A 13,635-nucleotide genomic window follows, 5' to 3' on the forward strand; every position below is an offset into this window, starting at 1 on the left:
GCAAACCAGAAGGGCCACCTCATGATATTATTGCAAAATTCCACATCTATCGCACCAAAGTACAACTCATGGCTGCAGCTAGAGGAAAACATTCCCTCATCGTTCAAGATCATCCTTTTAGATTATTGCTGACCTTTCCCCAATTACCGTGGCTAAATGACGTGCACTGAAACCTTTACTTTATAACCTACAGCAATACCAGATCCCTTATCAATGGGGATTCCCATTTTCTATCCACTTTACTTATCAAGGTGTCAAACAGTCCTGTAGATCCTCAAATGAACTACAAAACGCTCTACAAGAACTACATCTTCTCAAAAGATCTTCAACTAGCCCTTGTAGACGTACAACATCCAAATCTGGAAAAGATAGAGGCCGATAAAATTCCTCTAAGGCCCCATACACACGGGAGGATTTATCCGCGGATACGGCGCTGTCATATAAGGAATTCCACGCATGCGTCAAATCATTACGACGCATGCGGGGGATCCCTTCGGAAGGATGGATCCGGTGAGTCTATACAGACCAGCGGATCCATCCGTTGGGATGGATTACAGCAGATGGATTTGTTTGGCATGTCAGCAAATATTCGATCTGCTGGAATCCATCCCAGGGGAGAAATATCCGCGGAAACAGATCCGCTGGAGTGTGTTGGTGGTTGAGACCCCTGAGACCCCCGGTCTCACAGATAGTCCCTGACTACCTGATGGCGCGCTCGTGTTGTGTCTGCAGGCCTGGGAGATTGGTTTCGTTTCAGAGAAGTAACACAGACGGAGACATATAAAGTGTGAAACCAAGCTCTGTTTATTTTTGGCTCGTTTGCTGATTATATAGGGGGGAAATGGGGGCGTACATTGTGGCTTTCAAAATACATATAACAATTCTTATAGGTTAAATGTTTTGGAGAAAAACAATCGTCATTTAGGGGATTTTTGGATTTTTAAGCGAGTAAGCATATCACTGAATATAGACATAGAAACTCATGACAAAAGGCAGCTGACTGTCTGAGTTTCTACGTGACCCTTGATTGCATCAGAAAATAGAACAACTCAGCAAAAACACGTATACACTTATATTGCTTATGTGGCTAAAATATGTCTGTATAAAATGGAGTATATGCATACAAAATGGAGTACAAGCTGGATTGAGCTTCTGTCATCCCCCACAACCCCCTCTTAAAATATAATTAAATCCTTAATTAATTTTCTCACCCGAGCCTCCTCGGGTAGTGTTGGAACTCATGATCATTTAGGAATGTCATCAGGGGACATACATCTCCCTGGTATATCTAATGTGCGTGGCGGATTAACCCTTTGCATCCCTGCTGGAGGAAAGGGACCAAGTCACATCCATCCCTAAATGATGAGGTTCTTTTTCTTTTGCTTATGCATTTTAACGTATGTTGAGTAATCCCCGGGTGCGTGTGGCTTTGGGGTGTCATAATCTGGAACTTGATTTGACACCATGGAAGTGTCGTGGGTGGGGGATTTGGAGGCCCTGGCAATGATACACATTATGAGCTTAAAACATGCATATAGAAATAATAGAAAAAGCAAAATTATTATAATAGTCATAGCAATGTCTTTCAACCATGAGAATATCCCTCCAAGTCCAAAATTCCCTTTACCAAAAGGACTCCATGTTTTAGCAATATCCCTGGCTTCTTGTTGCAGGCTATCTACCTCCTTTTGGTGTTGTGCAATAATGTCATAATAATCGGGTATTTCAACAGATGTATTGTGTATCCATGTGCAACACCTGTAATCCTCTGTAACCTCACATAACCCAGTAAGGGCAGCACTCATGCTTTCGATGGCTAGGTCATGGAGCTCAAGTTGTTTCTTAATTGCTCTCATCTCTTCATTTAAATTGGTGATGTCCCCCGAATTTTTATCTAGGATTTCATCAAGAATTTTAGAGTAATTGTTTAGCCTTTTCATTATGTCTATTCCCCACCCGGTCCATGAAGGAAACCAGGCCCATGCCATATCCTTCTCGAAAAATAATTCCCTTTTATGGCGATGTTTAAGGGGATATCTAGGATGCATACTAGCTTCAAGGAGGTGCTCACCCTTGTCATCTCCCACTACGCCCATAATGGGGACTAGGGATGCAAGATAGCACCATCCCTGGGGTTCAGTGGGGATCCAAGGGTGACAGATTTTCCCACAACAAATATAAATACTGTTTCCTAGGGCTAGGGGCCGTTTGTTGAATATTGTCATTACCTCGTCAGAAAGACTTGAAAAGGTGAAACTTGACAACAGCTGACCTACTGGGGAGGTGGAGCTTGAGCTAAGGAAATCCATTAAGGTGGCGTTCATGGTAGGGTCTGAAGTGTGAAATACAGGGTCCTCAATTGAAGTCATGGAAAAATTAATTTTGGCATGTTGGCAAACTTCAGCTCTTTTAGTGGAGTTCCCCAACCTGAAACACCAGTCTGGGGAGTGGCTTCTACCAATAATTGGAAACGTAAGGGTATTATTTGGAAGCGTCCTCGTGACGTTTGTAAGGATAATGGGAGGTGTGCCGTTTAAGAGGGGATAAAAATTTAGGGGCATCGCCATTAGAGGGATCCTAGCAGTACTAGGGTGTAGTTTACTACAAATCCAACACTTTTCATATCCAGTTTTTCGGGCATAGGCATACTTAAACTTTAACAATAACATATTGTCTGTGAGACTATCTGTCTTACTCCCTTCGTTATATAGTTGTGTACCTCTCTTGTGCCTGGTATGTGTAACATTGGTGGTGATCTGATCTCTAATTTGTGTGGAAGGGATACTCCTCTTATCTCGGGGGACTTGCATTTCTTCGCTGTAATTCTTACCGCAAATACCTCGCAATCCCCCTAAATCTTCTGGGCTATAAATACAGTTGGTGGTAACCCATACTATGGAGAAAACTGAAAATGAGGTAAGTCCTATGAGCAACCAAAGTTTTCCAGAGTCCGGTGAAATTAAGATTGTCATTTTTCTACAGGGCCAAGGCTGTCTGCCTCCGGAACCCCCTTTTCTTGATTATCCTGTTCAAGGCCAGAGCAAGTCAGCTTGCCCTCGTTAGTGCCTCTCTTGCTTCCGGATCTTCCTCTTCAAGGCCAAGGCAACTTGCCTCCGTTAGTACCTCTCTTGTCTCTAAATCCGGACTTGCTTCTGGACTTGCTTCTGGACTTGCTTCTGGACTTGCTTCTGCGGTTGGACCTTTCTTTACCAGCTTTACTCGGGTTGCGTGGATCCAGGTGGGGCTGTTCTCTGTCAGGACTGCTGTTCTGGTCACTGCAACAATGATGGTGGGAGGTCCGTAGGTGAAGTCTTGCGGTCTTTTCCCTTTTGGATGTAGCTTGACCACTACTTCGTCCCCCTCCCTGAAGGGGTGCGTGTTTTCCTGGGAAGAAAAAGGACACTTGCGAGTAACATCTTCCTCGGTGCGGACCAAGGTTTCGATCAGCTTCCTTACATATTCATCTCTTAAGTTATCAAGGTAATCCATGGTCATAAAAGTTTTCCTAGACCATGGGGTGGGGAAGGGTCTACCAAACAGGATTTCGAAAGGGGAATACCCTAGAGCTTTATTAGGGGTCATTCTTATTTCAGCCATGATGGCTGGGAGATATCTTTTCCAATTGGAAAAGGTTCCTCCTGTTGCTTTCCTTACCTTATCTTTAATAGTCCTATTCATTCGTTCCACAATCCCAGAGCTTTGGGGGTGGTAGGGAATGTGGAATTTCCATTCTACCTGTAATGTCTTGGCCAGTTCTCTACAAATTTTGGATGTGAAGGCGGGGCCTTGGTCTGAGTTTATTTGTATAGGTATTCCCCATCTGGGGACTATCTCTCTTGTCAGGATTCCTACCACTGTTTTAGTATCTTCTCTTCTTGTAGGGAATGCTTCTGGCCATCTACTGAAAACATCTATTATTACACAAACTGGTTGCGTGCCCCCCTTTACTGGGAGATGAGTGAAATCAATTTGTAGATGGGTGAATGGTGTTGTTGGGTAGGGTAGATGTTCGTGCTTAACCTTATGTGGATTGTTGGGGTTGTTTCTTATGCAGGTTATGCATCTCTGTACAAAACTTTTTACCATAGGTTCAACTTTGGTAATGTAAAACATTGTTTTAAGTTGTTGTAAAGTGGCTTTCCAACCTATGTGTCCTATTCCGTGAACATGTGCTATGTAGATTGGGGCACTATGTTGTGGGATGCATGGTCTCCCCTCTTTGCAAATGAGTCCAGTTTTAGGACTCTTTTGTAACACCGGAAAACACCAATCAGCAAGTTCCTCTGGGGTAGCGGAAGCCTGCAAATCAGTTAGCAGCTGTGTTTCGTCTGGGAGGAGAGGTACCAAGGTTGGCATGGTTAGGAAAGTTGAAATAACTGTCTTAGCTGCTGACTTGGCTGTGATATCAGCAAGGGCGTTTCCTTTTTATATGTCATCTGAACCTTGAGTGTGTGCTCTACAATGGATGATGGCTAATTCTGATGGGAGTTTTATGGCATCTAGCAATTGTTTTATCAATTGGGCATGTGAAATGCGCTTTCCGTCGGCTCCTATATATCCTCTGATGGACCATAGTACTCCATGGTCAAAGACAACACCATGAGCGTACCTGGAATCAGTATATATAGTCACAGGTTGGTTGGCATATAGGGTGCAAGCTCTTGTTAAGGCTATTAACTCGGCTGCTTGTGCTGACTGGTGGTTGATTGGTTCCGCCTCGATGACAACATCAGGTAATTTTACTACTGCATAACCCGCATGATAAGTGTTGTCATTTGGGCGGGAGCAAGAACCATCTACAAAAATTACATCCCCTCTTTCCAGAGGGGCCTTTTGCATGTCTAATCTGGGAGATGTCATGACTTCTATAGATTCTAAACAGCTGTGTTCTTCCGCTATAGTGTCATCATTGGACTTCAGTCCCAGCAATCCATTTAAGATCATTGCTGGTCCTGCCGTGGTGGAATTGTACTGGACTTTTAGTTGGGGGTTACTCAGCAATATAATCTCATATCCGCTCTGTCTCTGGGCAGACATATGTTGGGTGTGTATCCCCTTCAGAATAGATAACACATCATGAGTTGTGTGTAGGGTGGTAGGGTGACCCAGTGTGAAAACAGTAGCCATTTCGACAACCATAGCGCAAGTAGCCAGTGCTCGGAGGCACGAAGGAAAACCCTGGACTTGTAGAGGCATGACCTTAGAAAAAAATGCGACTGGTCGCATCTTCCCACCGTGTTCTTGGCCGAGAACGCCCGCCATGGTTTTACAATTGTCTCTTGCATATAAATGGAACATTTGACTATAATCAGGGAGGCCAAGACCAGGACTTGTCATCATTGAACATTTCAATGCCCTAAACGCTTCACACATTTCTTCTGACCATTTAACATTGTCGGGTGAATCCTTTAGTGTGGCTTGTCTTAAAATGTTATCATAGAAGGAGCAATCACGTATCCATTGTCTGCAATAGCTCACCATCCCAAGGAAAGATAGCATGTCTTTCTTGGTGTGTGGGGTGACCAGGCCCACGATGGCATCGACCCGTGATTTGCTCAAGCTTCTTACTCCCTTTGAGAAGACAAAGCCTAAGTATTCCACCTTCTCTAAACACCACTGTAACTTCTGTTTCGACACTTTGTATCCACATTCTAACAACCATAATAGTAATGACCTGCTATCTTCCTGGCTGGCCTCCACTGACTGGCTGCAGACCATCAGGTCATCAACATATTGCAGCACTACCGAACCTTGGGGGGGGGTTCCATGGCCTTAGTGTGGACTGTAGTACAATACTAAAAACCACGGGGGAGTCCACATATCCTTGCGGTAATCTTGACCAAGTCATTTGGCGCTTACCATCAAGGCTAAAAGCAAAAATGGGCCGTGTCTCTTTGTCAACAGGTATGCTGAAGAAGGCATTCTTCAGATCGATAACCGAAAAATGGGAGGCTTCATGTGGGATGGTTGCCAGAAGCGCGCTAATGTCTGGGACTATTGGCGCGATGGGAATAACTAAGTTGTTAATAGCCCTTAGGTCTTGCACAAAACGGTACTGGCCATCGGGCTTTTTTACTGGGTTTACTGGTGTGTTGTAAGATGAGATACAATACTCCAGTATACCTTTCTCCAGGTATTCTTCTACCTGGGGAGTGATTCCTTCTATTTTCTCTAGTGACAAAGGATACTGTTTTTGGTAAACTGGCATAGCTTGGGGTTTGAGGGTGGCTTTATACGGGGTACAGTCTATTAAACCTGTGTCATGATTCCCTTCTGCCCAGATTTCGTTTGGCAGGTCTAGTGGTAGACTTACACAAATAAAATCTTTGTTTCTCTGTGTCACCTTCAGATTTGGTTCCACTGAAAAACAGGGCGAATCTACAATCAGTCCTCCCCCCTTCTTATCCACTGCGATACTCAAACTTAGTTTTTCAAAGAGATCTCTACCAAGCAGGTTCACCGGGCATCCGGGTATGATACTAAAGGCATGGGAGCAGATGAATCTGCCTGTACCATCGGTAACTTTCAAGCGATTAGTTTTGAAAGTGGGAGTTGATACCCCGTTTATTCCCATAGAAGGCGTTGACCTTTCCCTTGGGCCAGAATAATTACTTGGTGACATAACGCTCGTAGTCGCTCCGCTATCTACGATGAATGCAAGTTTTCTTTGGTTTACCGTTAAGTCTACGAGGGGCAGTTCTTTCCAAGTTTCTGTGATTTGTGGGAAAGTCGGGATATCAGCCTCCGGGCACCATCAGCGTTGTTGCTGTTGGTTTGACCAGTTTATAGGGAATTTATTCCCTGTCGAGGTCGCCTGTGGTTGTTGTTCAGCGGACATGCTGTTGTTCTGGGGTTGGTAGTTTTTCCGGGGTCTAGGGCAGTCCCTGGCCCAATGATTAGGGTCCCCGCAATTGTAGCAGGTACCCTGGGGGTACCTAGGCTGTGGTGGATCTCTCTGGTTCCTACCTCTCCCATATTCATTTCGGTTTTGACTAGGGTAACCTCTACCTCGACCTCTGCTCATTCCCCTCCCATACTGTGGGGCATCAATCTTGTCAGTAAAATGGTGGGTACTGATGGTTGGTTTCTTTATCTCAAAACATCCAGCAGCCTCCTTTTCCAAAAGAAGCTTCTGGAAGTCTGGCACCGTATCAGATGGCCATGATGAAACCATTTGTTTGATGGGGGTGACGAGGTGAGGCAGAGTGTTAATCAGAAAAGTAGAAATGAATAATTGATCATTATCCTGTATCTTTAAACCGGCCTCTTGAACCCAACAGTCATGGAATCTCTTCCAATATTCGGGGATGGGTTCATATTTCCTTTGTTTGCATGCTAACGCGGTGGATAGGGATGATTTTTGTTTAAAAACTCTCTTCATTTCATTTTCCAATTCCTCCCACATTTTGGCTACTCCAACTTCCGTGTTTAATGCATACTGCCCGGCTAAAGGATTGGATGGGGGAGGGGGTTGTGGTGGTGGTGGGTCTACTTCTGCCTCCTGTTTTATCTGTATTGTACTAATGGAAGGTACCTTTGTCCAATCCCACTCTGACCTAGGACCAATGATTCCGTCTATTATTAGACGCATGTCTTCCTGTGTATAATTCCTACCCTTACAAGCCTTTTTTAAATAATTCAATGTTCCCAATGGGGCCGCTGTGGGTTTGGGACAGTTCTTTACTATTCTATCGATGTCCTCTAACTCTATGGGTTTTTTTACCAGATAATTCCCCATTGTCATAAAAGGAAAATGTTTATTGTTCCCTTCGGCAATGGTTGGGGGCCCAGGGGGGTCCGGGTTGGGGTCGGATGCATTATATATTTTTCCACTCCTGTTATGGTGTGGGGAAATTATTTCACCTCCTAAATTACCGATAGGTTCCGGCATTTTCCGAATGGCCGGAGGTGAGGGGGAAGCCAGGGACATTCGAACTGACCTAATCGGGCTGTGGGTAGTGGCACGCAATATACCTAGCCTCCGCGGAGTAGGGGTAGATGACCCCTGAGCGGGTTGGTCTGGTGCTGTAGGTCTTATGTGATATGCTCCCTGTGGGTCATTTATCGGTTCTATCTCGGGCAGTGCGGAGACTATAGCTAGAGTTTCACATTCATCCAATATCGGATAAATATGACTGTAGGGCGGGGGTGTAGTGTAAAATTGTTTAGTGTTATTTTGTTGAATATGGCTTGGTTTGGACAAAGTGTTCATCCGCTCCAAGTCATGGCACTTCTTTGGGTCTAGAACTTTAACTAATTTCTTTTTACCCTTTTTTTGTTGAACTTCCTTCCAGTAAGGGGCATATTGTAACCAACTCAACCCTCCTTGCTCCATATATTCCTGGTCCCACCCTGGGTCGGGACCATAATATGGCCACACTGTTTTGTCTAAAAGACATAATCCTTTCACCATATCCATGTGGAAGGGGTCATTGGCGCCCTCCCGTGGAAAAGGGTTGGAACTATGCATGGCTTCGGTCCATCCCGCTATATTATCCACCCATGGATTGATTAGGAAATAATCAGTCCCACTAACCCTTGCTACATATTCCTTACATGTTTCTCCAAGATCTGGTACAGGGGGTGGTTTACTACCTCCGTGGCCCATGGTTGTAAACAACGGCGGTCTTTGGAGGGGTAAGTCCACCTTAATCGGTGACCAACGCTACCGACTACGCAATTAAAATCGTCGTGCCAGACGACTTGGGAACACGATCCTATTCTTCCTAGTACCGATGGTGCTAATACTTCGTTGGGGGAGTTAATTATTGCCCGAACGACAGAATGTAATAATATCCCGTCGGTATTTGATATTATATATGTAACCCGTGGTTCTCCCCTGTTACACCAGTGACAACTCATTTGTTGCAGAAAGCTGATCCCTGGTGTTGGTAGATATTTCTTATCTGCTTATATGTTATACCGATCAAATTATAGTCTATCTCCCCGTGAAAATTGATCCTATAATATATGGTCCTACACTTGGGATTGGTGGAGATAACTTGGGTCCCTAGAAACCTTCTTACACTAATAGGTGGAACTATGGTAACTAACTTAGCACAATTTAAATTGCAATACGTTATATCAAAACTCAAACAGTGGGTACAAAGGGGACACGTCATGTGTCTTACTATAGTTTCTATGTGTAAAGGTACGGAACGTTCACAGTGCTCGACTGCCACAGGTTGCCCCGTGCGTCTTCCCAAAACGTGAACTGGTCACCGTTGTATTTCAGCCGTGCTGACAATACGGAGCGGTTCGAATGCAGTGTGACCACTCTGGCATTCTCATCAGATAAAGGACATTTAGTAAATGACTTGAGTTTGTCCACTTACCAACCAAACTCGTTGAGTCATACAAACAAATTATCTTATACTTCTATGCGATAGATAAGAAAAGCATAAAGATTTTTTCAGACACAAAACGAGCGAATTTTCTAACTCTTCTAAGCCTCCCCGAGACTTGATATCTCTATTATGTGTGGATAGTATTCCCGGAATACCTCAACACTTTTTGGTTCTATTGGATCTGAGTTTAATCAGCGCCCCCGTCACCTCACTACAATCGGTTACATAGAAAAAAAGATTTCTACTTACCGAGTGAGTAGGTGTTCGTGGAGGATGATTCTCAGATCCCGGACGAGCCCCCACTGCTGTTGGTGGTTGAGACCCCTGAGACCCCCGGTCTCACAGATAGTCCCTGACTACCTGATGGCGCGCTCGTGTTGTGTCTGCAGGCCTGGGAGATTGGTTTCGTTTCAGAGAAGTAACACAGACGGAGACATATAAAGTGTGAAACCAAGCTCTGTTTATTTTTGGCTCGTTTGCTGATTATATAGGGGGGAAATGGGGGCGTACATTGTGGCTTTCAAAATACATATAACAATTCTTATAGGTTAAATGTTTTGGAGAAAAACAATCGTCATTTAGGGGATTTTTGGATTTTTAAGCGAGTAAGCATATCACTGAATATAGACATAGAAACTCATGACAAAAGGCAGCTGACTGTCTGAGTTTCTACGTGACCCTTGATTGCATCAGAAAATAGAACAACTCAGCAAAAACACGTATACACTTATATTGCTTATGTGGCTAAAATATGTCTGTATAAAATGGAGTATATGCATACAAAATGGAGTACAAGCTGGATTGAGCTTCTGTCATCCCCCACAGAGTGTACACACCATAGGATCTATCCGCTGAAACCCATTTGCTGGGATTTTTCAGCGGATGGATTCTATGGTGTGTACGGGGCCTAAGAGAAGTCTATTTGATTCTCCTGATATAGATCCTGTAGACACAATGGACTGAATGCCTTTCAGTCCTCATTTTAAAGCTTATTCTATCTTAAAACTTAGGCCCAGATTCACGTAGATCGGCACATCTTTATGCCGGCGTAGCGCATCTCATATCCGTATTTTCATAGCAAATGCGTCCAATTTTGCGCCCGCGTAACGTAAATTCGTTGGCGTAAGCCGGCGTAATTCAAAGTAGGAAGGAAGTGGGCGTGATCCATTTAAATGAAGCGTGACCCCATGCAAATGAAGGGCCGAACGACCGGCGCATGCGCCGTGACATGATCGTATGTCCCACGCCCCTCTGTGCATGCTCACAACTACGCCCGGCATAAACCCTGAGATACGCCTGCCCGCCGTTTACGCCCAGGGCATAAATACGCCCAGACATGCGCCCGTCGAGTGCAAAAGTACACCCGTCTGTTTGTTAGTGGTGTAAGTGCTTTTGCTGTCTTCCTTTGTGCCATGTCTGCTCGTCGCAGTGATAGGAGGAAGAAAAACTTCTCCCCAGAGGAGAGGTCCATTATCATATCGGCCATGGAGAGGTATGATGCTCGCCTCCATGGGGCACAAAGTAAAGACACCAGCAGGGGGAAGAGGGATGAGATCCTGATGAGGATCACCACCCAGGTAAATGACCTTGGGAATGAGGTGAGGAGGCCCAAGGACATTGTTAAAAAAATGAACGACCTGCGTAGGAGGGTCAAAGAGAAGCTGGGCAAGATGAGGAGGCATGCCAGCACCACTGGAGGTGGACCAGCCTCGACTATTAGGCTGACTCCTGAGGAGCAGGTGGTTGCCCAGGGCCTTGAGAGGGAACAAGTGGAGGGAGTGGAGGGCTATGACTCAGTTGAGCAGGCCTTGAGGACAGGTAAGTGTGTTTTTTCTCCTATTTGGTGTGTAGCATGTGAGGGGTGGAAGGGAACATGTGACAAGTGTGTGGGTCCTCCAACATGTGAATGTTTTGTGTCATCCACAGATGTCCAGGAGGGAGCTGGGCCATCATCTGCCTCTGCCCGTCCCACACCATCATCCCCTGAGCATCATGCCCCTGACCCCCTGGGAAGCCAAGAGGCATTGGTGGAGGGGAGTGCCCAGACCTCCAATGAAGAGGTGGTGGAGAATGACGTTGTCCCTATGGGTGAGGAGGTGTGCCTGTATTTGGAGGAATCCTCCCTCTCGGCTGATCTGTCACGGACGTCAAGCCCCATCTCTTCCAGCCCCTCAGTATCCATCCCCAACACACCCACTCCCTCAAGTGCCTCCCCGTATGCCAGGCCCCAAGCCTCTCCTGGCCCCAGGAAGGCTACCAGGAAGACCAGGGGGGTTCCTGAGTTCCTTCCGGAACATTTAACCAGGACTCCCAGACCTGCCATATGGGTGAGATGGCCGTGGAGATGCGGCGTGTGGCAGACAGCCTGGCCTCCATGGGCAACATAAATGATGCCCTTCAAGATCTGTCTGGCAACAGTGTAGCGGTGATCACCTGCCTGGGTGAGCTGCAGGCCACAACGGCTACCCTCGTGGCAGAGGTGAGGTCCCTGAGAGAGGCCGTACAGGGCAACACAGCTGCCATTAAGGCGGAGGGGAGGCAGTCGCGGCTGGTGCAGGCAGAGACAAATACCATCCTCACCCGCATTGCTGTGGCTTTAGAGGGCAGGCATCCAGCCAGGGAGAGGCCAGGGGATGCTCCTCCACCTGATGCCCCCCCCACCTGAGCCTTATACCAGGCAGTTACAGAGCCGTGGCCGTGGATGTGGCAGCAGGCTTGGCCCACGACAGGGCAACTGATTTTTTGGTTTTGCCTTTTTTTTGCTCTGGTGAAGAGTGTTTTTGTTTTTTTTTGCTCAAGTCATGAGTTTTTTTTTTTTTAATTACTGCACACGGTGAGGTGTGCAGGTGTCACGGAAGCATGAATCAGACGTACAACAATAGATAAATGAAATAGGAAGGCTTTATTGAAAACCAAACAGCAAGGTAAAAGTCCAAACGGATGATCAAACAGTGCAGAGTCTTCCACCGGAGCCAGGGATCAGGAGCCAGAAGGATAGTCCGAACGAAGCCAGGGATCAGGAGCCAGAAGGGTAGTCCGAACGAAGCCAGGGATCAGGAGCCAGAAGGGTAGTCTGTGGAAGCCGGGTCGGTAACCAAAAGCAGCAGCACAATCTCAGGAGCATGTGAATACAAGAGGACCAAGCAGGGGAATGAAGCAACAGACCTCCTATATATATGCAAGGCATCCAGCTCCTCCCAGTGGGAAGGAGGAGCCGCAGGGTGTGGTAAGTTATAAGAAGCCCAGAAACCAACATGGCCGCCAGCACATGTCAGATGAAAGAAGCCAGCAAGAGGTAAGACCATGACAGTACCTCCCCCTCAAGGGCCCCTCCTCCGCGGCGCAAAAAACGGTTTCTGGGGGAAGCGCGCGTGGAAGTCTCGGAGCAAGGCAGGAGCATGGACATCTGCGGAGGGAACCCAGGAACGCTCCTCTGGACCATAACCACGCCAGTGGACCAAAAACTGCACCCGACCACGAACCAAGCGTGAGTCCAGGATATCGCTCACCTCATATTCCTCATGATCGCCCACCTGGACCGGACGAGGCCGAGGAACCGAGGAGGTGAAGCGATTGCACACCAGTGGTTTCAACGGGGAAACGTGAAACACGTTGGAGATCCGCATGCCAGGTGGGAGCGCAAGGGCATAGGCAACCGGGTTTACCCTGCGAAGCACTTGGAAGGGACCAACAAAGCGAGGAGCCAGCTTGGGAGTGGGCACTCGAAGGTTGAGGTTGCGAGTGGACAACCATACACGGTCTCCGACCTGGTAGGAAGGAGCAGGCGCCCGTCTGCGATCAGCCTGGAGTTTCTGGCGCTGTGCAGAGACCTCAAGGGACCTCTGGATCTGTATCCAAGCAGCACGTAGAGCGGAAAGGTGATCCTCCACAGCCGGAATAACTTGGGGAGAGAATGACTCCGGTAACACGGCAGGTTGGAACCCATAATTGGCCATGAAGGGAGACGTCCCAGAGGAAGAGTTCACCGCCATGTTCCTGGCAAACTCAGCCCAAGGCAGAAGGTCAACCCAATTGTCTTGATGATCGGAGACATAGCAACGAAGGAATTGCTCCAGGGCCTGATTGGATCGTTCTGCGGCCCCATTGGACTGAGGGTGGTAGGCCGAGGAGAAGGAGAGATGAATCCCCAACTGGGAGCAAAAGGCACGCCAGAACCTGGACACAAACTGACTACCCCGATCCGACACTATCTCTTTGGGCAAACTGTGCAACCGGAAGACCTCCCTGGCGAAAACCGTGGCCAACTCTTGTGCAGAGGGTAATTTCT

The 13,635-nt window shown here is 46.8% G+C and overlaps 1 protein-coding gene across 1 annotated transcript; it reads right to left on the reverse strand.

Moving 5' to 3' along the window:
* Nucleotides 1-783: 783 nt before the first annotated feature.
* On the reverse strand, nucleotides 784-10,165 carry LOC120945560. Its single transcript, XM_040359817.1, has 2 exons — nucleotides 9,708-10,165; nucleotides 784-3,384 (listed from the first exon to the last, which is right to left on the reverse strand). Exon 2 carries the CDS (start codon nucleotides 2,970-2,972, stop codon nucleotides 1,356-1,358), a length of 1,617 nt encoding a protein of 538 aa, XP_040215751.1. The 5' UTR covers nucleotides 2,973-3,384; nucleotides 9,708-10,165; the 3' UTR covers nucleotides 784-1,355.
* Nucleotides 10,166-13,635: the final 3,470 nt, after the last annotated feature.

Source organism: Rana temporaria, chromosome 7 (assembly GCF_905171775.1).
Source record: "Rana temporaria chromosome 7, aRanTem1.1, whole genome shotgun sequence".
NCBI lineage: Eukaryota > Metazoa > Chordata > Amphibia > Anura > Ranidae > Rana > Rana temporaria.

Excerpts from the sequence above, each read along its gene's own strand:
- LOC120945560 (XM_040359817.1), bottom strand. The coding sequence starts at position 2,972 with ATGACAATCTTAATTTCACCGGACTCTGGAAAACTTTGGTTGCTCATA.